The sequence below is a fragment of the Furipterus horrens genome, unplaced genomic scaffold, assembly GCF_987537825.1.
Source record: "Furipterus horrens unplaced genomic scaffold, mFurHor1.1.pri manual_scaffold_3, whole genome shotgun sequence".
Lineage (NCBI taxonomy): Eukaryota > Metazoa > Chordata > Mammalia > Chiroptera > Furipteridae > Furipterus > Furipterus horrens.
In genome coordinates, this window is record NW_028327173.1 from 18,522,106 (window position 1) to 18,549,338 (window position 27,233).

A 27,233-nucleotide genomic window follows, 5' to 3' on the forward strand; every position below is an offset into this window, starting at 1 on the left:
AGTGAAGTAGCGTGGGATTAAGTTACGTTTTGTACCACCAATCTCTTACCTCATGTGATTAAAATGTATCTGTGTGCATAGCTTCTAGTAGTTATTGGGAATATATTCTAGGGTCAAGTTCTAGATTTTTAATAGAGTTATTTAACTTTGTGTCATATAATTCAGTTATTAGTTGGTGAGCAAGTTTTAGGATATACTAATGCTGACCAAATTTAACTTTCATGTTCAAGAGCGATCACAGTATAGCAGGAAATTTACTAGGAATTAAAGTTTAAAAAAGTTCTAGCTCCTACTCTGCCACCTACTATAAAAGACCCTGGAGAAATCGAAGGCTCAGCTTCTTTATCATTCAAGGTGGGTAATACTTTCTCTGTCAGAGTTGGTTTGAAGATCGAATGAGATGACAGCTGCAAAAGATAGAAGCAGCAAAGCATCATTCTAACGTAAAGCGGCTTTTGTGTATATACCACCATCTGCTGGTGAAAAGGACTCATTATCTGGGCATGGAAATACTGAATGTGCAGCCTTAAAAGTCTCATAAGGTTTATCATTGAAGCATTTATTTAATACCATAATTATTTGCCTGTGCCTGTCATAGGGCAATCACTGTCTTCCATCAAAGTGTTTCAAATCCAAGAGTCATTCAGTTAACAGATATTTATTGAGGGCATTCTTTGGGCCAGGCACTGCTCTAGGGGCTAGGAACAGTGAAGGAAAGTGTCTGTCTCTCAACAATCTTACATTTTAATATGGGAAGGCAGGAGAGATATAGATTAGATATAGGTTTATACATATATACACATACACACAAATTTTAATGTTTTATAATTGAAGTCCTTGGTTTCTTGAATGTCAACTCTATAATGTATACTAAAAGCACAGAACTCTTACTTTAAGAAAGCAATCAGGAGCAATAGGACTTTGAGAAATGAAGCATTATGACTGTAGTAGATGACTTAGAAGTAGCATGGTTTAGTGGAAACCGTGAAATTCTGGTTCTGCCACTTCATAGCTGTGAGACGGAGAAGTAACTTGTCTAGCCTCAGTTTCTTCATGTGTAATAAATACTATCTGATCATATTGGCAATAATAGGCACTAGAAATAAATGCTAGTTTCCTTTTCTTTTTAAAAAGTATGCTTAAGGCAGAAACAAAGAAGCACGAGACTAGCAGGACAGTATTTCTAGTAGTCCTGGCAGGATATGGTTTGCTTCAGTCAAAGAGGTATGAGATAGCCCTGGCTGGTGTGGCTTAGTTGGTTGGAGTGCATTCCCGTAACCGAAGGGTTGAGAGTTCGATTCCTGGTCAGGCCAGGCAGCCAGTTGATGTTTCTCTCTCTCCCTTCCTCTCTCTAAAAAGTAATGAAAAGAAATGTCCTCTGGTGTGGATGAAAAAAGCAAAAGAAGTAAGAAAGAGGTATTGAGGTAGAATAATGGTCAACCAAAGGAAAAAAAGACAATAATTCAAGAATTGACTTGATTCAAAATCTTTAATCTTTAGTTCTTATTACTTAAAAAGAGAGAGAGAGAGAGAGAGAGAGAGAGAGAGAGAGAGAGAGAGAGAGAGCAAGAGGCTATATTATGATATTGATTGATTGGAGGAATCATACCTATCCCATTTCCTGAGCATTGAGTAGTCTAGTGTTCCAACTGCAGATGGTCACTTAGGAAGAGCAGTGTCTGGACAATCAAAAGGTGACTTAATTATGACTCAGAAAAATGTACTCTGTGTGTGTGTGTTTCTGAACAAAATAAGATGCGTGAGTAATATAAGATGCATGTGGAAAAGTAACCTCAATGAGTAAATTTCTTTTTGTAAGTAGGAAAAATTTCAAATATTTTATGTCTTTAGGAACACTTTTTAAATTCTTGATGACCTTTTCTGTAGCACCATATTTCTCTGGTCCTGTATCACTTTCATCAGATAATCCTTTATGTTCTATGTTTATTTGTGTTTTTACAGCAAGAACAGTATGAAAGTACCATCGGATTCAAACTTCCCAGCTACCGAGCAGCTAAGAAATTATGGAAAGTCTGTGTAGAGCATCACACATTTTTCAGGTATTGTTCTCACTTATTTTTCCAGGGTAAATTATTTATGCATGTCTCTGTTTTAGGCCTGCTATTAAAATTACCTTCTTTGTATAGCTGGTATTCTTTTACTTAGCTCAGGTAAGATCATCTTAAATAAGACAAAATGAATCCATTTCTCCTTTGTACTGAAAATCATGCCTCGACATTCCCAGAGCACCTTTCTGTGTATGGTGGAAGGAAGAGAGAAGTGAGGATTAGGAACCCGTGTTGACTAGGGGCTCCATGATTGCCCTAACTGGAGCTGAAATCAGTCCTATCAGGAGGGGTACCCTGAACTCACTTCCACATGCAATTTCTCTAAGCAATGCTTAATTACTTCTTGTGGGGCTTTTAGCTGGAAGGTTACAGGTATGAAGCTGATTGTTATCTTGGCTCTAATTAACCCCAGAAAGGGAACGCAGAGAACCATCTTTGAAGCCCGATTCTATCAGATAATAGAAGAAAGTTTTTATCTCCTCTGGTTTTCAAGAGGCCATATCATTAACCTCCTGTTTTCATTTACCAAGAATTTCCTCTGTGTTTACCCTTGTGTAGGTACTGTACTAGGCACTGAGAATATACCACAAGATAGTTCTAGTCCCTGTTCTGATGGAACATACAGTCTAATAGAGAATACAGCCCACAGACAAATAATTACTTGTACTGAAAGGAGAGCCAGCTTGTTATTGTTAGCTTGCCTTTTATTATGGAAAATTGCATAATAACAACAATAAAGAGAATAGTATCATGAACTCACCTAATATCTATCACCCAGCTTCAATAATTATCACTCCAAGGCCAGTCTTGTTTTATCTATAGCCCCACCGAGTTCTTCCCACTACTTCCCAGATTATTTAGAAGTAAATCGAACACTTCATGTCATGTCATTCATAAATAAACTTGACTGTATGAATGACTCTCAAGAGAGAGAATCATGATATCTTTTCCTTCTATTTGCATTTTCATATCATACTTAGCACAGTAGCACAGTGGACACGGAGAAAAGTCAGGGAAAATAACATTTAGATTCTCATTTCAAAATAAAACATGAGGATACATTTTATACCCAATTAAAGAATCTTTAATTATTGGCATTAAGATATTTCTTTATGCTTTCATCATCTTCTTCTTTAAAATCAAACCAAGAAAATAGAAGTTTTAAAAAGGTTAAGGAAAAATGAAAAAAAGTTATTTTGAATGTTTAATATCTATGGTATAGATTTCAGCAATGTATTTACTAATAGGATAGCATATTTAAATCCATTGCATCAAAATAAGAGGATATATAAACATATAATCTTTGTTACTTAAAAGAAAGTCAGTATTTTCTGAATTAAAATGAACCATCTCCAAGGAAAAACTAGTAGTTGATGTAGTAATTTTAAATTCAGCAAACACTCACTGAGTGCCAAATTCATGCCAGGCAGTATGCCAGAAGTGAAAGCACAAAGATGAGTAAGTCATAGTCTTTATCCTTTACCCTGAGAGAGCTCACAATCTTAGAGTGGAGACCAGCACGTAAATTGTTTGAATTCAGTATAGTAAATGCCATTACAAAAGAGAGCACAAAGTATTGCATAAAAAGAAGATGGGGTTCCTAACTGAGTTGAAAATACACCAAATAACCTATTAAATAGGTTACCAGGCATTAATGGAGATTAGAGTGCATTTGACAAAATTATGCTTGTAGAGTGGAAAAAGAGCTCTGGGCTTGGACTCTGTTACTGCCCCATCTCTTAACAGCTATGTGACCTTAAGCAAATAACTTATTTTTTGAGGTTCAGTTTCTTGTATCTATAAGATGATCACAATATTACGGTGTTGTATGGAAAATACTACAGTGCTATAAAAGTGTTCTGAAAACCATAAGGTCCTATCTATAGAGATATAAGATAATATTATTAATATAGGCCACAAGTAAATGATACATGTAGCTTTGAGAAATGACATAGAATTAAAATAATGATTGCTTGATTTGAAATCTATCCTAGTAACTATAAGGGAACTTTGAGAATTTTGAAACTTCAAAAAAATCTAGATTTTTGTCTTTGATCTCGCCGTCTCATTAAAGATAAATATATAATATATAATCATTATGGTTTTATCCCCCCAGACTGACATCTACAGACACCATCCCTAAAAGCAAATTTCTTGCACTGGGATCCAAATTTCGATACAGTGGTCGAACTCAGGCTCAAACCAGGCAAGCTAGTGCTCTGATTGACAGGCCTGCTCCTCACTTTGAGCGCACAGCAAGCAAACGGGCATCCCGGAGCCTTGATGGAGGTTTGTACTGAATTTTGGTGATTTCTTATGGCCCCAACTCTCTAAGGAGAGGTAAAGAAAGTACAAGTATCTATAAGAGAGCCACCTTGAACAATGTCATTGATAAAATGAAATGGATCTCACTAATTGTCCAAGTCAGTGGAATCATCTTAAGAAAAGAAGAAGTGAGGTTCAGAGAGAGTAGTAACTACACCAAAGTTCCACTGGTAGGTAGTAGATTGAACACAACTTAGAATTAGAATCCAGAATATCTACCACAGAGTGAAAACCTAATGCAGTATGCTGAAATAAAGCCCTTTCGAATGTTTTTAAATAGTTATTTTTCCAAGTAGAAAAGAGACAAAGGGTCTGCCTCACCAGAGCAATCATTTAAAAAGTTTAAATGATCATTTGTCATGTGGCAATTATATACAGAAAGGACAGTTCTGTTATTGGAGTCTCCAAATTTTGTTTAAATAAAATAGTGAGGAAATAAGTTTCATGATTGTATATTCTGACAGAAGATCTGTCTTAATTTTTCTAAGTTTAGTCTCGAGGATTTGTGAGCATTACTGAAATGAAGTGACAAGCCATATTCAGTTCTTTATCCACTAAAAAAAAGGGGGGCTAATAAATAATAAGTTCAGAAGGCAGTAACCAAAGTAGAGTTTTGTTATATCTGGTGCTCAGAGCATCTGCTTCACCAGCTGAAGAACTAAAACTGGTTCAGATCCCAGTTTACACGATAGTCACAAGGAGAGCTAATACTGATGACAAAGATTTTCCAACTTATATTTTTGTTGCCTTTTTGCTTTTCAAATCATTACCATATATTCCTGTTTAGTATCAACAATCATTTAGTACCGAGAAGCATTTAGGAATTCTTGTTTTACTCATGAGCAAACTAGAACACAAAAAAAGATATCTAATTTGCTAGGGTCACAACCAGGAAGTTCATCCATTTGGTGAGTAATGGTTGCAGGGATTTTTGCCAGCAGCAAACATCCCTATCATCTTTGAAACTTTAAAACAAAGTGCCCAAGCCTCTCTCTTAGGTATTATCTGTGGTGGACCTGAGCATCTGCTGGCATTTTTTTGTTTTGTTTTGTTTTGTTTTAAGATGATTCATTGGGTGGTCCCTCTGATGACGGAACGCTGATTCATTGCTACCTACTGTATCTGTACTATACTGGCAGAAATTATGCTAGTAAGTTTCAGAGCTAGAACTGGAATTTAAGTCTCCTTTTACTCAATGTGGTGTTTTGAGTTTTACTCTTTACTGCTATAATATATAAGTATCTAAGTTTCTGTTGTCAGACAGAAGCAATGTAATATTGGAATTAATGGGTCCATAAGATTATCACAACCAGCACTCTTTAGATACAGGAAATAATTGAATTTTCAGGTTACAGATTCTCTATACATCAAAATCTTGTAATAGTTAACAAATGAATTCATAAAACTTAAGAGCCAAAACATCTTTAAAAATATTCACTACCTACAACACTGTGAATGTACTAAAAATCATTGAACTGTGCATTCTAAATGGGCAAATTGTATGGTATGTGAATTATATCTCAACAACCAAAGACACTACCATGATTCTCTGTTGTGGCCCATGGTTTGTTGTCTTCTTATTGAGAAGAGGAGAGAAATTTGCCTCTCTCTAGGGCTCCCAGCTTATATCTTTCACTTGAATTGCATTTCTATGTACATAATTTTTGCCCCACATGCTCTTGAAATAATATTAACCCATAACAAAAATACAAAGACTTAGATATGACATTAAAAGTTATTACTATTTAGGATTCAGTAAGTATTTTTTGAAGATTTTATTTATTTAAAGAGAGGGGAAGGGAGGGAGAAAGAGCGGGAGAGAAACATTGATGTGTGAGAGATACATCGGTTGCTTCTCTCAAGCCCCTAACTGGGGCCTGTAGCTGGCAACCTAAGCGCATGCTCTGACTGGGAATCAACCGGTGACCTTTCGATTTGCAGGCCGGCACTCAGTCCACTGAGCCACGCCAGCCAGGGCAGGGTTTATTGTTTTCATAGCCATTGAGTATGCTTCCCCAGTTTTCCTACGGAGTTAATATCTTCCACGTTTTACAAATGATGAAACTTTCTGCCTCTGTTTCTTAACTGCCAGTTTCCACACTTATATCTACTTTTCCACATGTGCTACAGATTGCCAGGGCCAGGAATGCTGAAGGCATAAATCATTTGGCTCTGCAATATTAGTATTGGATTAAAACCAAATGCAAGTGGCAAAATAACACATGGTGAAAACATGGGCTGTGTTTCTGTGATGCCAGTCAGGGTTGAATTAATTCTTTGAGAGGAGGTGTGAATGCACATGTATAATGATACTTCAACACAACTGTGAGCAAAATATTTTGTCACATTCCCCTGTGTTGTTAGTCTGGTTTACCATCTGCCATTCTTGCATTAACTGTCTTAGAGCACCCATGAGTAGCAGGGACTTTCAACAGGGCAGTTTTCATTGAAAGATAGAGTAGATTCTTGTGTTTCTGCTGTTTTTGTTTTTTGTTTTAAAATTATTCTCTGAGGAATTATTTCTTCAATGGAGATCATTACAGGGTAATGAGCATTTCCTTCTTGCTGTTGTCTGAATGAAGTAGTTGTGAATTTCAGGTTTTTAAAAAAGAATTTGTTCTGATTCATGGATTTCTTTGTTTTATCTAATCCTTACTGTTTATAAATCTAAATTTATCAGGATATATTAAATTCAGTATACTCAGTTAAGAAGGCAGGAGCAAGGAGGGGGAAGGGGGGAAAGGGAGGGAGATAGTACAGGAATTAAGAAGCATAGTAGGAGGGAGTGGAGTAGACAGGAAGATGTTGAGAAGAACTATATGCACAACCAATGGGCATGGACTAAGGGTGGGGGGACAACTGGAGGGAGGGGGGGGGCCACTGGGTGGAGGGGAACAAAGGGGAAAGAAATTGGGACAACTGTAACAGCATAATCAATAAAGCATATTTTAAAAAAATCATAAAGGTTTTCACCATTACCGATGTGGCTCAGTTGGTTGAGCATAGTCCCACAAAGCAAAAAGTCACTGGTTCAATCCCTAGTCAGGGCACATGCCTGGGTTGCGGGTGTGGTCCCCGGTCAGGGCATGAAGGAGAAGGAACTGACTGATGTTTTCTCTCACATCGATGTTTCTCTCCCTCTCTTTCTCCCTTGCTTCTCCTCTTTCTAAAAATAAATAAATAAATAAAATCTTAAAAAAACAAAATTGTAAAGATTTTCATACAAAATAATTAAAATTTAAAACTCTCAGTACATGAAAAGATAATTTGTTATCAGAACTATTAAATCATGTGGAAACACACTGCAATCCTAGACACTGCCAGATAGGTGAGGTTTTACCACAAAATGAACAGATGTTTTCTTTTAGTCTTTGGAAGAATGAAGATAAAAATCATAAGAGTGTGAGTGATTGTTTTGAAGTAAGTGATCTTAAACTTAGATGACAAATAGTCCAAACCAAAACAGCTATTAACTCTGAAAAGATCAAATTTTATCATAAACCTACATTGAATATTCTCTCTAAAATAGTCTACATATAGCCTTTTGCAAAATTAATGTTTCTTAACCTCAGCCATCTTGGCCTCTACACACTGTATGCCAGTACCCTCCCCCCACTTCTCTTCCCATTTGTGGCACCCCCACATGTCTCTCAGGGGGCGAAAATTACCTCTGGTTGAGAACCGCTGCTCTAACTACATTAGAGAGTAGGAGTTACAATGCAACTTGGTCAGACTTGAGGAGATGGTAGAACAGAACTCAAAATGTTGGGGTTTTCTTTGTATTTTTCTTTTAAAGACTAACAGCCAAAGGTTTTGAATTCATATTATTTTAATAAAATGACTTATTAAAAATCAAAGTGTTTGGTTCAAAGATTTGCCCTAAGCAATTATCAGAAGTATATATCTTAGAAGATCCATTTATCAAGTGATTTTATCCGTCGTCGGCAGCCGTCCGTCTCGAGAGACGATGGTGTAGCTTCTTAAGAGTCTATCTGCACCGCCGAGAATGGTTGTGCAGTCCGACTCGGGAGTGACACGGTATCTGTCTCCTCCCGTGTTGAATCGACATCTTGCGATGACGCTGGCGTGTCCTCTCCAGTGAAGCTGAAGCTACAGAGCCTGGGCAGGGTGATATGGAGGGTCTGCTGTTGCCCATGCAGCAGACCCCTCCTCTCTTCGCAGCTGAAGGATCCAAGGGAAAGACGGAGTCAATACAGCTTGGCTTCAGGTGCGCCGCAGGAGTTGCCGGTATTGACTACAACGTCAAACCGCCTTAGGGACTCCGGCTCCGGATTTTCTGTCGGGGTTTACTCCCTTAGCCTTTTCCCTGAAGAGGTATGCCGCAAGGCAGCGGAGGTTTTTTGGAATCAAAGTTCAAGTGATTTTATAATCATTCCGTAACAGAAGAAACGAGACTTAATCCTTTTTTCCTAGAATATATTTTTAGGTTCTTGATATTACCAAAAGTGAATAAATCTTTATTTCAAGAAGGCTTCGTGGAAGAGATAAAACTTAATTAACCCCCCTTTTCCCTTACATAGACTGCATTATAGGTTCTTGAGACTAACAAACATATTACAAGGTTAAACCATTGCTAACTTTTTAATAAAATGGACTTTCAATTTCTTTTCTTATTTTGACATCAGTATTTCCACCCCTCAACCCCCATTTCGGAATATGATCACCAACATATGTTAGCTTTTCTATTTTAGCTTTCTTATTGCCATCAGTTACCTGGCAGAGCACTACTAATGATTTATTTTTATATCTTCTGTGCAATAGTCCACTGGACACAGTAGCACTCGTATGTGTCACCTGGTGACTTTGCAGTGGTACAGTGACTCTTGCCTTCTTCATTCATTCTTTTCTTTCCCTCTTCTCACACAACAGCGGCTGTTGATTCAACAGACCGAAGTCCTCGGCCCACTTCTGCACCAGCCATTGCTCAGAGTCAGGATGCAGAAGGCAGTGTGCCAGGTGCACCTGCCAAGAAAACAGTGGTTTCAAAAGAACAGAAGGAAACAGTGAAGGTTGAAGTGGAAAAGGAAGAAGTGCCACCTGAACAAGCTGAGCCAGAGTCCACAGAAATATGGAAGGTATGTCATAAGTCCAAGTATCTGGTGAATTCACCTTCTGATTTACAGGTGGTAACTCCTTGACCAGGACGGTTTTCAAAGCATTGATTCTTACAGAATCCTAACAAAGTTATTTCTTCCTCACTCTTTCTGAAAGAAGGTATCTCCCATGAGCCTGTAAAATGCTTTTATAGAATTATGTCATGAAGACTATAAGCTATCCTGGAAGTTTTCATGTGACCCAAATTTTACCAAACTTTTATATTAAGAAAATGAAATCTATAAAACATGGCAACATTATGATCATCTGATTTTAAAAGTAAGTTTTACTCATCCAGAAGAAATTTCCACAGTTCGTTTTTTTAAGAGTTAGCAATGCTATAACTTGATTTCTCTAAATTGGATATGTGTGCAGCATAGCCAGAGAATATTCAGGTATTACATAAAGCACATCTGTGTGGTTGTTCAAACCTTAAGTAGCTTCAAAAAGGCGGGGGGCGGGCGGGGAGCAGGATCCGTTCTGTAGGAGGGGTTATACTACTAACTTGCGTACAGTTCTGAGCTGAGTGTACCCTAGTCACTGAACCTTGTTGAAAAATCACCAATTTAATTAGATTTCCCAGGAGTAACAGTAATGGGACTGATCTTTTATGTGTTGATAAGCTTTTTAAACACATTTAAGCAGTGATAGAGTTGAGATACTAGTTCAGATTTATTGAAGCATTGTAAATACAAGTCTCAGTATTGACAACAGGAATTAATAGACACCGTCTTTATAAGGAAAATGATGTTTTTATATCTGTTAAGAAATTAAAACCATATAAGACCTTAGTAAGTGCTCTCACCCTGTCAGATGGATTAATCCTGTTCTTTTGGAGTCAGTTCAGTATTTAGTTTATATGTAGAGCAGAGGCCAATCTGGCTCCATTATGACTGTATTAAAAAAAAAGTTCAATGTGACATGCAGTGTTACTGCTCTCTGAGGCCAACTTGAGTCCAGAGAGAGAAAAAAAAAAATTGACCGAAAGGTGGGCATTTGCATTTTTGTATCTAGCCAAATGTGCATGATCTTAGTCATCAGGTTCAGTGTCAACAGTATGTTTTTAATGTTAGAGTACCCCAGTTTTTAATGTTAGGATCTCTCACCTGGCACTTTGATCTATTATACTAACTGGAAAGTGTTAGATTATTGGAGTGAGCAAGGGACTCTCTTTGAGTAGCTAAGGTTCCTTTGGCTTCCAGCTAACTTGTTCTTTTGCCTATAGGCAGACACAAATATCTTCAAGAAAGGTTCTTTTTGCTCTTGGGACCTTGGCAGAGTGGAGAGATCACTTTCTGGTATATACTCCCCATTAATTGGGCTTCTTTCCAATTAGTTCTGTATAATATTGTTTTGAGATACTTATGTGGCAACTAGACTGAAAGCCACTTCTAACAACCTTCTATTACCTTAGTAGTAGTAACAGAATGAAGAGTAACTCTGAGTTGACTTTATTTGTAACAGTTAGAAAATAATTATGGAATTTACCTGAAGGTATATTTATTGTATAGAGCAGTAATAGTAATAAAATAGTCTTGTAACTGTGTACATTTCATTGCCTAACACTAATTTAATGCCAGATAGAGCTTTTTGGCATCTTGAGTCATTTGGCAAGACCTGTTTTGCAGGTGTGTACATCTTTATCTTATTTAATGTTCTCTGTAGGGGCAGATAGAGAACTACTGTTGCTATTTGGCCTCCATTCGTAGACTGAAGTAGAGACTCAATTTCTTGCTCTTGGATTGCTAAGAACTCAAAGCAAAAAGTCATTGTTCATTTACACAAGCAATTTAAGCTTTACAAAAATGATTTAAAAAACTACCATTTGCTAAGCATTCACAACTCCGTGAAGATATTATTTCCACTTTATCAATAAAGAACTTAAACTTAGGTGAAATAACTTGCTAATGGCCACACAGCCAGGATACTGGGATTCAGAGTAGAACTGACCCAAATTGTTAATTAATTGCTTCTGGTAGTTAAAAGTGCTATTGCTGGATGTGCTTATTATTTGAATGTCACAAGTTTGGTGTTATCTTATATTCTTCACGTTCAGTCCTAGAGAAAATAGAACAATGACATTGTATTCTGAAGTAATGCTGCCAAATGTGATTTTTAAAAGTATGTCAAAATGACTGATTGATTTGGTTCTGTGAAGAACTTAATGATACAAAGTGATTGACTTGACCCTTATAAAAACAGTTCTCTAATTTTGAGATATCCAGAGTGTTAGACATCGCCGACTTTGTTATACTTCTTTTTAATAGTTCTGTCTAGGTTTTTTTTTTTTTTTTTTTTTTTTTTTAATTTATACTTACTCCATTTAGGGTATATAAAATGACTATTACAAAGGTATTTTGAAGTTAGTCAGGAGTGCTTTGTTATACTCTTCCTGGTATTAAGGATGAATCTTACCCATTCACCAAACACATGAGTTCCTCCCTAGAGAGGAGATTACAGTGTGTTGAATATTGCAGCTTAGCCCTGTGTGTGCTTATTTATAAATCGGCCTTGGTAATTATTGCATGCATCAGTAACAATTTGGATTAAGGTTATTTTGATGTTTTGTTGTCTAATAATCTCAAGGGTGAAACTGCCTCCTTAAATATATTGATCAACTAACAAAATGTTTTATATTTACTTGCTTGGTGTTTATGTGGTTTATTTATATATGTGCTTTAACTGTGAAGATTTTCTTTTTGTTTCTAACTATATGTGTGTCATACATTGATATCTTCATTTGTAAATTTGTTTTTAAATGTTATTTAAGGTACTTCTACATCATTAAAAGTCAAAACAAAAACATATACTTATTTAAGCCTAATTAACATATGGATTATTTAAGCCTAATTATTATCTTTAGTAAGTACTTTTTTATAAATAAGTATGAAATGTTTTCTTTATCAGTAGAATAATTACCTTAGTTTTTTTCTTTTTTCTTTTTTTTCTCATTTGGCTGTCCATATTACCTCGTTAGCCTTGAAAATATGATGGTGAATTAACAGATTACTCTTGAGAGTAATGTCTGTCCCTGTTACACCCTCTAAAGGCTACATCATGATGATTACATATCAGCTTATTTTACAACCAGCTTAAAGATGTGGCTTATTTGGAAACAATGCTATTCATAGAAACCTACTAACCTAAAATGTTTTTACCACTTTATTTCTTAAATGTAGGTGGAAAAAACCCACATCGAGGTCACAGTACCCACCTCAAACCAAACACAGGTTTGTGCCAGTAGGCCACTTGTTCCTTTCCCACTCACTCCTCAATTATTTTTTCCTCCTCCTCCCCCTCCTTAAAAAAATAAAATAAAATGAAGGTTCAGACAAACTTCAATGAGCCAATATTTTATCATTTTTCTTTCTTTCTTTAATAATGGCAAAACAGAAGCTTGCAGAAAAAACTGAAGATCTGATAAGATTGAGGAAGGTTAGCCATTTTTCACTTTCACAAAGCTCATCAGCATCACCCATGCTGACTTTTACAGTGCATTAAAGAGACAGTGATCCATTCTTTTCATTGATTTCTCTTAATCAGAAATTACTTTCAGGTAGCAGATAGCTATATGTATATATATATGCATATATGCACACACTTATATATACAAAAGAAATTATAATCCTATACTATATATTGAAATTTTTCTCCAGTAGGAAAATATCTGTTGAAACACAGTGAAATCATTAGTAAAGTCCAAACCTATCCTTTATTAAACTTTATAAGAAATATTTCCCAGTGGTACCATATTCTTGAAATCGTTGGCAATATTTTATATATATTTATTATGAAACCATCATAACATCTCCCAGTATTGTTAATAACTTTGTGTTTGACTGCTCTGTGCCTCCTTCTTCCCAATGTTAGAGTGGGATGAATCAGTTTCTAAATATAATATTGAATGATCATATATAAAATGCCCATAGAGCTCTCTTATGGAAAGTATTAGAGATGTACATACTGAAATATTACCAAGTATGAAATATATATTTCAAAAAACTAATGTTTTAAAGTATTTCTCTACTCTATAGAACATGGAGTTTCAAAGCTTCTTAAAATCATATATTTTAAGATAACCCCTCAACAGCTCAGTTTCAAAAATGAACATAAAACAGCTTGTTATGTAAGAAGCCAATGAAGCCAGGAACACTGTCTGTTTAAATAACATCATCATGTGCTTCCATCGGTCATGAGCAAGGTCATCCGTTTTCCAGTGGTAATTGTGTTCTCTGTGTGTCTTTGTGTTTCTGTGACCATTTCATGTTGGCATATGCTGCGCTGTGGACATTTAATTTTAAATAATTTTGGTTTGCCAATTTGCAGTTTTTTCCCCGCAAGAACGACATTTTAATTTTTTATGCTTTTCTGTTTTTCCCCTCTTTCATTTTCACAGAAAAAGAGAGAGAGACTAGATGGTGAAAACATTTATATCAGACATAGCAATTTAATGTTGGAGGTTTGTATGAACTTGAAGCTTATTTCAGTTGGTTGCCTATAACCTTCTGCATTCCCTGTTGCTCCCCTTTCTTCTTTCTGTGCTGCATTTGGTTTTGCATGCCACTGCATGAGAGAATTTTAGGTGTAAAATGCTTCTGCATGTTGGTAAACATGAAGATGTATAAGCATCTCACCTGATTTCTCTTTAGTTTCCATCTCTCATACTTACCTAAAAAAATATATGATTGGGACTACCTTTGCCTCTTGTGGTTCCATTGTTTTACCCACTTCTGGAAAATTCTATATTGCTGTTAAAAATTTCTTCAAATTTGCCAAGAGTATCAACTACTGTATGTCCCAAGCATCAAATTTTTTATCTTCTGAACTGGAAAAGTAAGATAAATGATCCCAATTCAAAATGAGCTTAAAATATTGGGGATACCAGAAAATGACAGAAGGATAGTCAGGGGGGAAAAGTGAGATACAAGAGGGAAAGAAGGGATCCTAGCGTGTAATGAGTAGTTAGTATGACATAAGATAGTTTAATCATAAAAACAGGTGTGTGAGTATGAGATTATTATTTTAAAGATGAGAAAATTGAGGCTTAGGTAAATTAAGTAATTTCCCTGTGCTCACAGAGCTGGTAAATTGGTAAAGCTAGGGTTTCAGATAGGGCCTAACTCAGTTAAACTACACTTTTTTTCCCCCATTCAGAAATAGCAACATACTGTCTGCTATAGCAATTGTAAGGTCATTTTCTTGTTATATTCAACATTGGTGGGATTTTTACCAGAGTTGTATATTCTTACTTAATTTTGGGCTCTCCACATTAGATAAAGAAGTATACATGTAAAACTAATTAGAAAATTCAGGGAACTCTATGAGGAAAAATTAAGGAAACTGGAATTATTCTGTGTGGAAAAGCTGAGGCCATGTTAGTTTATACATTGAAAAACTCATATAAAAGTTGATGACCAGAGTCTTTTACAGTTCTGCTCAAGACAGAGCCAAAAGAAATGAGCACAGGCTCTGCTATCAGGTATTTAACTTAGATATAAAGGAAATTGAAATATATAGGAAGATGATAAACATGGTTCTCGCCTTTAGGAAGTGGCAGGGGGCAAGGGGAGAAAAACAATGAGTAAACAAATAGCAATAAAATGATTACAAGTTGTTATAAAAACAGTGAAGGCAATAAACCATATGCTGTACTAATGAAAGGGATCTACTCTGAATAAAGATGGAGAGGAAAGTTCTCTCTGAAGAGACAACCTTTTAACTGAGACCTGAATTAAATGTGCTCAATATTATTTATCTGGAAGTTGGAAGAAAGTTTTTTAGATAGATCTCTGATTTAATGTAATGGTCTCTAGTAACTATTTAAGCTTGTCTTATTCTTTGTCAAAACATATATTTTGAGTGTCTGCTATGTTTAAGGTACTTTGATGAAAGTAGCAGAAATTATGGCCAGCCTTCCTTAGTCATGTACTAAAGGGTGGGTACCATACCAAGTGCTCTACGTACATTTACCTTGTGTGACATGAGGTTTTCCAAGGCTGGACCCTAGGACATTTCAAACGTGGCGACTAGATCTCTGCTTTAAGCCCAGAATTGAAACTAGACCTGAACGGTTCCTTTTCTGAGATTAGGAAAAATAACAGATGTCAGTTGATCTCCTTGAACTCAGCAATATAACATCTCCCAGTTTCAAGCATGCCTGTTCCTTGGCTAGTCCATCTTTAGTGCTTCCTCTTAACTGGAACCTGCAGGACCAATCATATATTTGTCATTTGTTCCATGAGGTGTGTTATGGCTTCTGAGACTCATAAAGTCCCTGTGTGTGATGTGTTTTTCCCCAGCATTTCATTCATGGCTGTGAGAGGGGAATTCTAATAAGTGTGTGTTTGAAAATTAAAACTACTAACTACCTTTTGAGAATATTTTATATTAAATCAAGCGTTTGGTTTGATTGCTGCTAATATTATAATATGATAGGCATCAAAAAGTGTCTAACCTGAAAACAGCTAAAGTAATGTGGCTAACCATCATTCTCTAGTTATTGTACAAGTTTGGGGTTTTTTTCCTCCTAAGGAAGTTCTCTCAACCTGTCACTCTAGCAATTTTTTTTAAGGATTCCTCCTCCCCCTACTCCTCCCCCACCCCCACTAATGCTTTGTTCTGGCACAAATAAGGTCGAGTTCATTTTTAGATGTACTGCCTCCTCCTCCATCTCCCAGAGGGAACTTGTAGCAAGTGTCTATGACAAATTCTATTTGGAACAGGTCCCTTTGAGATCTTAATTTTACTCTGTGCCCCCACAGGTTTCCAAGAGAGCCAGCTAAGAAGGATGGAGAAAGCTCCCTCAGAAGCTACTGATGTTATTGAAACATTTGTTTTCTCAGGTTCCAAACCAGTGAAAAGCTAGACAAGAAAAGTAACAAATCGCTCATGTTAAAAGGCTAACCTAGAGAGTTATGGTTTTACCATAGCATCTCTTGTTCCTTTTTGGTTTGCTCCATTCACACTTTTAACTCTCCCCCAAATGTTAACTTGTTCTTGGCCCAAGCAGATTTAATTTCCAGTCAGGAGCTGGGTCACAGGGCCTTACATGCCTGGTGGCTCTCAGTTGCTCAGCCTACACTGAGTCTTTGACTGAGCTTGTTCGTGACTTTTCTTTAGCCAGCAAACATGCTTTTCTTGCTGTCAGCTAGAACAGAAGTGCAAACTGTTGTTTCCCCATGATGAAGCCCATATTCATGAGCTGTACTCACAGCTACAGGACTTTCCTTGTGGGGTTAGTTTTCTCCTTGAATGACTGCAAAGCAAATATATGTTGTTCATTCTTGCAAAAATAAAAAGAATAGACTGTTAAATGAATTTTCTGAATGAATATCTCCAGAATCAAAGTTGTGTCATGTTCCTCACTCGTTCTTTTTTCTTATGCTATTTTCCCCTTTGACATTGCTTTTGAAAAAAATTAATTTACTTGAAGCCTAAATTGCTCTAGAGAAAAATTTTTTGATTAAATGGGTTCCAGTTTTTTCAAAATGAGGTTGTTTCCCACAGATTCTAGAAGAATAAAAAAGACTAATCCCAAAATTCACACAGTATATTAGGAGATATATTTAGTATTATGCTTTTCTTGGATATAGAGCTGCCTTGATATATAATAAACACAGAATTTTTAGCAATTATCAAGTGACAGGCTCTCACATATTTTGATCTCAAGCATAGATCTTTTGGGTTTTTCAGAGAAGTATTTTGGACAAAGAACATTTGAGTTTTTGTTTTCAAGTTTTATTTCTCAGATTATTTCTGGCCAATCTCCCTTTTGAAAGTTGTTATATACTTCCTATTACATAAACCTAAATATTTCTCATTATATCCAGCTTTATTAACCTTAGTTTTGATCACTTCTCCCTAGAATATGCCCTTGAAGAGCTTACCCCTGGGTGTTCAGTATGCAAATCTACTGGAACAGTTGATTTTTTTATTATTATTTATTATTTTTTAATCCTCATCTGAGGATGTTTTTATTATTGAGTTTTAGAGAGAGAGGAAAGGAGAGAGAGAGAAAAAGAAAGAGAAACATTGATTGATTGCTTCCTGTATGTGCCCCAACTGGGGACTGAACCCACAGCCTAGGTATGTGCCCTGATCAGGAATTGAATTTGCAACCTTCTGGTACACAAGATGGTACTCAAACCAACCTAGCAACCCAGCAAGGGCCAGTTGAGGTATTTTAAATCATCAAGGAGATATATAAGGTATTTGATGAACTCTTGTTAAATCACTCCCCATTCATTAAAGGTTAGTAGAAGAAGGTCCCTATTTGAATTGTGCTAAGAAATGAAGTGAATCTGTCAGAAGCTTTAAAGCTTAAGTCTTTTAGTTTATGTGAATAGTATTGGCAAAGGAAAAAGGCCATTATATTATATATCCCTGAGTAATTATTCAGAGATAGTAATAACGTGCTCTGAAGGCTTGAGTCATGAATTTCAACATTAATTTTTGTAACCTTGGAACCAATCACTTTCTCCCAGAGGAATGTCTTTTAAAAAAAATTATCGTTGACATACAATATTATATTAGTTTCAGGTGTACAACATAGTGATTCAACATTTATATTCCAGTAATAAATTCTTATATCAAGAAAGGGCTATTCCTTTTTACCAAAAACCAACAACAGCCCCCTAATAATAGGGAAGCAAAACTAGCCCTAGAGAGAAATAGAGGGATACTGCACAGTGGCAACTCACCATTGCAAGGTAGTCAGTGATGGAAGCTGAATCTTTCACCATCTTCATCTAACAGTTTCTCCTTGTCTATTGCTATCTCCATCCTCCTTTAAGCTGAGCCTAAATCAGTTTATATCAAGCTGAGGCTAACTGAGTTGTGGGATCACCTTCCTGGGATGAGGAGTTGGAGAGCTAGCACTGTGTCATAATGGGAAGAAGAGGTGTAAAATTGAGTGAGCGCCTATGGGTCATATAACTGCTAAGAGCTGTGGGGTTATGATTCTTCATTGCTTCCAAGAAAAGCACCTGTTTAAAAAAAAAAAAAAAAAAGCAAGCAAGCAAATAGACCATGTTGTATATTTACAATTTGAATGCAATTTATGGATTAGTAGTATCTATCCTGGATGTGGTATGTTTTCTACCGGTGCCCATAGTCTATGATGGGCTTCCTTGGTGTGTTTTTTCTCTGAGTATTTATTGCTTTGCATCTTTGTCCTTTCAACTATAGGATTTAGAAAAAAGTCAAGAAGAGATCAAAAAACATCATGCCAGCATCAGTGAGCTGAAAAAGAACTTTATGGAATCTGTACCAGAACCACGGCCTAGCGAATGGGATAAACGCTTATCTGCTCACTCCCCGTTCCGATCACTTAACATCAATGGCCAGATCCCCACAGGAGAAGGAGTGAGTACTTTGTCCTCTTGACCAGTTATGAGAATGAGTGAAATAAATGTTTTTGTATATTAATATTCTGTATCTGAGAGAAAGGTTAGAGCTGAAATTTATTTTTGGTGCCTCACCAATTCATTGCAGCTTTAAGGCATTCATAATCAAGCACTTGTTTTTTAAGTCATATGGACTACTACCCAGTCTTATTATGGAAACACTTAGAGCTGCTAGTAGGTGATAGGGTCTGAGAACTCTCTCTGTAGCTGCATGCTAGTGTGTGTTTACCAATTGACCATAAGCCAGTGGAACTTTATGTTCAAACTGTGCCTTCAGGGACCAGAGAGTTTACTAAATTTAGTAAGGTCAAAATTGGAAAGGAATAGCATTTTTAAAAAACTTTATTTGAACATTTACACAACGTAGAACTATGTCTGGAATGGTTGACCACTATTATATAATAAACCCAAGAGGCCCCTAAGCCAGAGAATGTAGAATACCACATATTAAAGGTTGTTTCAATTTTAGAAAAACTATTGATTTTTTATTTTATCTTTATGAGTAACATCAGACTTTTGATACACTGTTTTTATAACATAGTCACAATTAGAGGAAGCCAGAGATACTTTTCAGGGCTATTCTTTTTCTATTATTGTTGTCATTACCCATTTTAGAAATTCTATACCTAAATAAATGAATCTGTGTAATGAAAAATTTACCTCGAGCATATATTCAAAAATTATTTACTTAATATTTAGCCTGACAGGCTAAATATATATAAATAGTCACAATGACTCAATGAGTGATTATAATGATTTTTAAATAATTTTTAAAAAACTTGTTTTTATATTTAGAATTTATGATAAACTACCCAACTTATTTAGTTTCTGGAACTGGAGAAGATAATAAAAGTTGGTTGACAAAGGGTGCTTTTTATGTTTTTCAAAATGTGATTAAAATTGGCTAATGACTGTCTAAATAGAATCAAACCAGTTTCACCAAGTAAGGAAGGGTAGAGAATTCCTGAATGATGGGCAGCTAAATAGAGTTACCAGAGATGATAGGATGCAGTTGTTCCAATTCACAATCCTCTTGGCCTCCATGCCCTGATATATATGGACATCAGTTTTGTATTCTAAATCTAGTGAACTTCCCCTGAACTTTTTTCTCACAGAGAAAATCCCTTGTTGCTCTCTCGCCTGGTAACTGCATATTTTCCAGAAGTTTTCTTTTTGACTCTGTACATATAATAAAAGATGCTCAACTATTTTGAAAAAGTAACACTATTCTCTTGGATGAGTTTTGGTAAAGTTGAATCAGTCTCCATTTCCAGAAAATGTCTTATATCTTAATAGAAACCCTTCAGAAACCGTCTCAGGGCTAGTTTTGGGAATGGTTATGACATTCTGTGGACTTTTTAAGAAATGACTTTTTATAAATTAAATTAGATCTGTGGGGATACTTGAGCCACTTTAGCTTTATGTTTGTGTATATTACCCTCTAAACGAATAATGGAACAAATAAGAACTGTACTGTAATAACCTTTTATATAGGATAATTCCACTTTCTGGCATATCTTACTTTTTCTTTAACAATTAGGACAGTATTTCTGTTCTCTGGGGATACATCTTCCTCCTTTGACAGTATTGTTGTTGCATTGCAAGCAACTGAATTTTATATAATTTGTGTATGACCAGGTGAAGAAAACCTCTGTCCTTCCCTCGGAAAGAAAGGTTGGTGGGCCAGAGGTAAAGCTGCTGTTATGACTTGTGCTTCTCAGTCACAGTTTGCTCTTGCCATGGCACTAAGCAGATAACCCCTCCAGAATCGAACAGCAGCTGCTGAGTAATTATTTTTCTTTTGGCTCTACTAGTAGATTCACATACACCACCTTTTGACCTAACACATAACATTTCCACTGCTGCAGCTTTTGCAGCTTTCAATTTGCTTATTTTGGCGCATGGCTGGTTGAAAAGCTGCATGAAGATATAAATATGTATTCAGAGAAAAAATGAATTTAATTGTACCCTATTCTTTTTATGTTGTCTTTCTTCTCCCCTTTATTTTCTTTTAAAAATCATTATTATAATTTTGCATCCTTTCTTTTCCTTTTTTCTTTTTTGCTGACCAGTCCCCCAGCTACTTTCTCCCTGATACATATCACTTAGGGGTGTGCAAAGAACCAATGTCGAACTTCCAAACTGATCCAAGAAGGCTGTCTCAACTGCGAGAACTTAGAGCCAAGTTTTTCCTTTCATAGATAACATCTGTCTTGACTGGATGGCAGAGTACAGAAATTTGGGGGATGGGGGTTTACAAATGGACAATTATTTAAAAAAAAATTTTTTTTTTTCCTTAAGAGTGTGAGAAGTATTTGCTTAATGTGATGTATAAACCTTCATGATGGTCATTATTATTATTTTAAATCATAATTCCAAGAGAGAGGGGAATGGAGTTTACAATTGCTAAAATTTGTGGGGTTTTTTTTTTTTTTTTTTTGGTAGACCTTGGAGGCACATATAAACTTTTATATATTTTTTTCTTTGCAGTCTTTAAAATGTATAGGATTGAGATTTTTATTCCCTTGAACAAAAGCTAATTGCCATATTGAATGAACTGTTACAGTTTTTTAAATCTATATGGAGAGATATGAGGATAACTTTTTATATTCTATCATTCTATTTGTAATAAAGGTAACTTTTCTGATGGCAAGAAGAGTGCTTCATTATTGGCTTTGCCCGATTGATCTAAGAAAAACTGGCAGCACCAAAGCAATGAAAAATGACCCAAAATTCTTATTTGAATATCTTGGAAGGATGAATAAGTACCATAAGGAAGTCCATGATTCCCTGAACTTTCAGGACTTCTAATGTTCATTCATTAAAAAAAACATATGTATTGAGTACTGTGTTATAAAAACTTTGCTGGGGTAAATTGCCAAAGTAAAGGAAAACAGAACATCCAAAAGATCTTCCCAAATCCTTTGCACATCCCCAAGTATCATTTTTAAGCATTTTTTCATCTGTCATTTTGTTCATCTTTCTCTGTCTTTCTTGATCTTCTACCGTGAAAGCAGACACAGGAACGTGCTCTGTTAGTGCAGGATGAAGAGAAAATTAAAAGGCAAGAGAGACCTACTGAAAGAGCTTTATCCCGGCAAGAAAATGAAGAAGTTCTTCCCAAGGTTTCTATTCCAATCCCTGAAGATCACAAGTCTTTCAAAAAGTGCCACCTCTACTCTAGTACTTTTCCATCTCCTCATATTCCTTTCATGATGTCTTTTCTCATGGTTCTTGCATTGGCTGTTTGGTGGTTAGTCTTTCTGTGATCGGAAAACAGGGTGCTCATCTGAAACGTCAAGACTAAAACCGTCAAACTTGTCGTTGGCTTCTACTGTGTTATCTCCTGTATGATGTGTTCTGATCTTGATAGTTCACTATCCTAGGAAAGCTCTCGTGTTCATTTTTCTGTCAATAAGTGTTACTCTTTATAGAATATGTATTATGGGGTACAAAGGAGTAGGAATAGATTGCCCAAGCCAGCTTTCCTTACTGAAGTTTAACAAGTTTAGAAAAATCAGATTTAAGCATATGGTAGGCTGGCACTTTCCCCCTCTACCTTTTTATTCTGCATGTTTTAATTCACTGTTGCTATGTCCTCCTCTCCGGTGTTTCACACAAAGCAAGGTACTCTGTAGAAACCTTAGATGGACTATTGCCCTGATCTTCTATAGTCATTTGTGTGGCATAGGCTTTGTAGTTTAAGGGAAAAATTCAACTTGCTAACCTTTCAAAAGCCTTAAAATGACACATTTTAATCTATGAATCCAAAACCACTCCTTTTTTTGTGATATCAAACCAGTATATACAAAGGCCTTTTTTGTAAAAGGGCTTTTGACTTCTGTGGCCTTTTTAATGTGTATTTCTGAGATGTACAGGGACAAACAACTTTATCCTGCCTGGTGTAAAGAGATCTGCAAAGGTTAAATGCCATCTTTTCACAAGTAAAATGTTGACGGTTTAAGGAAAATGGTGCTGGTGTCCCTTGGCCTCCAGCCAGGGCTGAATTTCCCACACTACTTTGCCCAGCTATAAAAGTCCTGGACTACAGATTTATTCAAGATCTGTACCTAAACATACCCTCTTCTGAGTTAAAATAATGTGTTACTTCTTTATGACTTAAGTAATTATATTGTTAAAAGCAATATTTAGTCATATAGTAAGCTTAAAATATATATTGATGTATTTCATTTTCTTGATACATTTCAGACATGTTTGTTCTTACGTTTGTGTTGAAAGCAATTGTTTTTTACTGATGGCCTTGTGAGCTATAGAATTCTATGTGACAAGTATGTGTCCTCTGTTTGCATGTTGATTTTTAAGACTTTCCCGAAGTAAAGATAAGCGTGCTCTCTCTTTATAACACAACTTGGATGTCTAACCTGTTCTTTTTACCTCAGCATCAATGAAGTCTTGCATGTTGCTTGCTTTTTGTGGCACTTGAATGTACCAATATGGATGATTTGGTTAATGTTGTCTCAAATATTTGTTTTGAAATCTGAATTCAAAGGGTTATCAAACTGAGATTATTGCACTTTATTTTACTTCTTAATGCTTTTCAGTTGATGAAACTGCTGAACAAGATTTTTTTGTTTTTAAGATGATGGCTTCTTAGAGGAAAAAAATAGTAAGAAGAACAGTAAAGCCAAGAATCTTTTGTCCTTCATTCACCACTGTGGTGTTATTGTCTCTGTGGACATGCAGAAATAATTCTCTGGTATTCCTGAAAACTGCTACTCTGTGATTATAGGCTTTCCAAAGGAAAAAAAAAAGAAGGAAAAAGAAGCAAGAAGTGGGTTAAATTTAAAAATCTGATATGAGTGTGTATATCTTTCATGTCACAGACTTTGCTTACAACAGATATTTTATAATTAAGAATTTTTATTGATTTACTCATTATAAGAGACCTCAAGCCAACCTGAAATATTGTGAAGTTATTCTCTAATCCAGAAAATGATCAGCATAAGTACTTCCATTTATCTGTGAAATAGAGATATAAGAGCTTTCTTTGTGAAATAAACAAAACTATAGCATTGGCTTAAATTCTTTTTTCAAGGAACTAAAATGAAATAATCTTAGAATTTTATTGATACTTTTATAACTGTTTCAGATTGTATTTCCGGTTTTCATTCCTATACACAGCTTTTTATTAATTATTATTGTAAACTTCACTTTGAATTTTGTTTCCCTTTGTATTGGAGTTATCCCAAGTTCATTAAGTCTAGTGTAAGCCAACAGTACTTTTCAGTTTTCTTAAGTGCAGCAGGAGTCCTTTCAGATCCTGACTGATATTGGAGGAGAAGGACCAGTGCAGCCTCAAAAGACATACCCAACAGTTATCAGAGGAAAAATATTGGACGTTAGTTACAGCTTTGTATTACCTAAAGTTAATGCTGCCTCTATTGGTAACATAAAACTGTAAACAGTTTTGGTTTCCTCCTCATACCTCATTCTATTCTCAATACCAGAGACAGATCCTAATAACTGTGTATTGGTTTTACCCTTGTTCAGTTTCTTAATGGCAGGTTGATAAGTAAAAAACAATTTGGACTAAAGTTGTTAATACGGACCAGTAAAAAGTCTTGTTTTTGTCTTGGTTTTGTTAATAATTATTTCTAAGGTGACTGAGAAGTTCACTTAGACCTACCTGATGCCCAGATTTCCACCTAGTAATGTAGAGACAAACCTACTTCATGAGAATGAATCTATAACATGTTCCAGACATCAGAAAGAAGCTCTGGTTATTGTTCAGTTCTTGATCTTTTGGGGACTGGGAAGGTGGAAACTGAAAAACACACACACGTCAACTTCTTGAAATTTTTAATATGAAAGGAAGTAATTAAATAGCTGTGTTTATTTCCATCTACTCCTTATTGATATTTGAACAAGCACTTAAAACTACTAAAGTTAAAAATGTCTTTCCAAATTCTTTATACTCTTATTAAACAATTCATCTTATTCATATAGTATACTCAGAGTGGGCCATACTTGTAAATAAAGCCAGCATTAGTATTTTGGACCTATCTCCTAGCCATTTTCTTATGTGAATACTTGGAGTATAGAGATTCAGTTTGCATGGGCCCGTTTTGCTACTTGTTTACATTTTTGGTAAATGTTTTGAAGGGAGAAGATGTTGACTCCACTAACTAACATTAGACTGGGGTTATCTGTGGTTTAGGTTTCCAGGTCATCCTAGGTGCCAGTACACAGCACACTTTTTCCTATTAAATATTATTATAAACTTTAGTCTGAAATTTCTGTGGATATAAGCCAATTCACTTTCTCCTACATTCCTAAGTCACTTCTGTAATACTTCCTACAGTTAAGCGTACAGGACACACTAGGCATTAGAGGTTTGGTTATTTTTAGAAGGCATTACCAATCAAAATTATATTTAGGTTTTACCCAGTGGTCACATATTTTCAAAAGGAAGCCCCCAAATTAAAAAATAATGTGAGGGGCTTTCTCACTGTTGCTTTTTTTTTTTTTTTTTTTTGTCAAGGGTATTGAGTATAGTAAAGATATACAGAACTTCTCTACAGAGTTTCTTTCCCTTTTATTCTTCTTCATAGAAATTGCAAAATCCCAGTCTTCCTCTCCACCGCAGTGGATAGTATCAATTCTCACTTCTGCTGCTGTTTGTTACCCCTCATACTTTAGGGTCTCCTTATACTGCAACAGAACATGACGCAAAAAGAAACACATAGGTGCGGACTGAGGAATGGGCGCCTGAAATAGTTAAGAAGGTGTGGTTGTTAGACTGAAGCAGCCATATAAAGTCAGGCTGGAAGAGAAAGAGGGCGGCTGTAATCAACAATTACGAATTCCCTGCGGATTTCATTTCGTAAATGAAATTCCTTTTGTATTAAACCTTGAAAGATGGAGAGAAAGTCGTTTATTACATCCATAGATGGGAAATATAGACTAAAGGCTAAATAACTTTTAATAGTAGCCTAACTAAATGTATGGATGACAGATTGTTGAGGAAATGTATGCTTTTCTCATCTTTTGTGATTGATATCCTAGAGGGCAGTCCTTCCCTTTATCATCATCAGAATTCTGTTTGGCATAAATAACAGAATAAATCTTAACATTTCAGAGAAGGAAGTATAGAGTCCCAACTACCTCTTTAAGTCCCCCAGACAATAAAGGATGCAGTTTAGTCTCATTTTCTCCTCTACTGTCTCTTTAAAGAAGACTCTTTTTATGTGCAGGATCCTATCTCAACAAAACACAGAGAATAAAAATTAAGGAAAAGCATGGTTATTGCTATCCATCCATTTGTTCATGGCCCCTATGGTAATGAATTGCAGGGATGTTAAGAAGCAGCTTTATCAGACTTTTAGGATCCAACTCCTCTCTCCTACAATGCTTGACTCTACTGTACAGTATCATTTAGAGATTTAGAGACCAGGTGGTCTCCTAGCCTGTGTTTAAATATCTCCCAAAATATAGCACATTACATCTTTGGACATCTCTGATTTTTGTGTATAAATCATTCTTATGTTAAGTCAAAATGTTTTCTCATAGCTTTCACTTCTTGGTCCTGACGAATTTTCTATCTTTCATATTATAAGCTCTGTATATAGTTAAAAGTAACTCTCATGTTGGATGTAGACAGTTATTGCCCTCAGATAACTTACCATCTTATATTCAGATCTGTCCCAGTCTTCCTCCTAGCACTGTCTACTTTTTTCCTTTCTTTATCCAGTTTTCCATGCTTTATCAGATCTTTGTTTTTCTGGTTCTGTTGCTCATAGGTTGCCTCTCTCTCTCTCTCTCTCTCAGTCTCTCTCTCTCTCTTTGTGTGTGTGTGTGTGTGTGTGGGTGGGTGTATGTTTTTAGCTTTATGTCCTTTCTAAAAGAACATTTTGAAATTCCTGAAAATTCCAGCTTCTTCATAGATAATACGAGCACTTGGGATTTAGTTTTTAAATCAAAGAGTGGGGGTGGAATAGTTTTGTAGCTTTGGAAACTTCTTGTAGCCCAGAATCTGTTGACAAGAAAGTATCATTATTTGATTTTGAAGAAGCATACTGCCAGAGTCTGCATTTTCTCAGTGATGAGAGGCTTTGATTTATTTAGCTGTTTGCCAGTCTATCACCTTTATATCTCAGATATATAACAAATGATAATTGTTAAATTGAGTTAAATGATTAGTCACAGATGGCAATGGGGCAATTCTAACTTTTCACGTAGAATCTCTTCTATTGGAATGCAGATGTGTGCCAAATTAATCACCATATGCCCAGTCAGTCCATGCAGGTAGCCAAAAAATCCCCTTATAACACCCAGAAGCCACTGTCTCTTGTTAATTCTG

General features: G+C 35.8%; 1 protein-coding gene across 14 annotated transcripts in view; it reads left to right on the forward strand.

Annotated features, from left to right (window-relative positions):
• The window catches only part of EPB41 (erythrocyte membrane protein band 4.1), a 156,811-nt gene that overhangs the window by 103,422 nt on the left and 26,156 nt on the right, over positions 1-27,233 (forward strand). For 5 of the 14 annotated variants that reach the window (XM_090268953.1, XM_090268948.1, XM_090268944.1 and 2 more), the window contains exons 10-17: positions 1,963-2,060; positions 4,186-4,358; positions 9,285-9,490; positions 12,689-12,739; positions 12,903-12,944; positions 13,906-13,968; positions 18,696-18,872; positions 20,552-20,602. In XM_090268953.1, the coding sequence (XP_090125079.1) occupies positions 1,963-2,060; positions 4,186-4,358; positions 9,285-9,490; positions 12,689-12,739; positions 12,903-12,944; positions 13,906-13,968; positions 18,696-18,872; positions 20,552-20,602 (861 nt within the window). Of the gene's footprint in view, positions 1-1,962; positions 2,061-4,185; positions 4,359-9,284; positions 9,491-12,688; positions 12,740-12,902; positions 12,945-13,905; positions 13,969-18,695; positions 18,873-20,551; positions 20,603-20,985; positions 21,334-27,233 lie in introns of those variants that run through there. The other 9 variants (XM_090268946.1, XM_090268952.1, XM_090268957.1 and 6 more) reach the window with 8 other exon arrangements.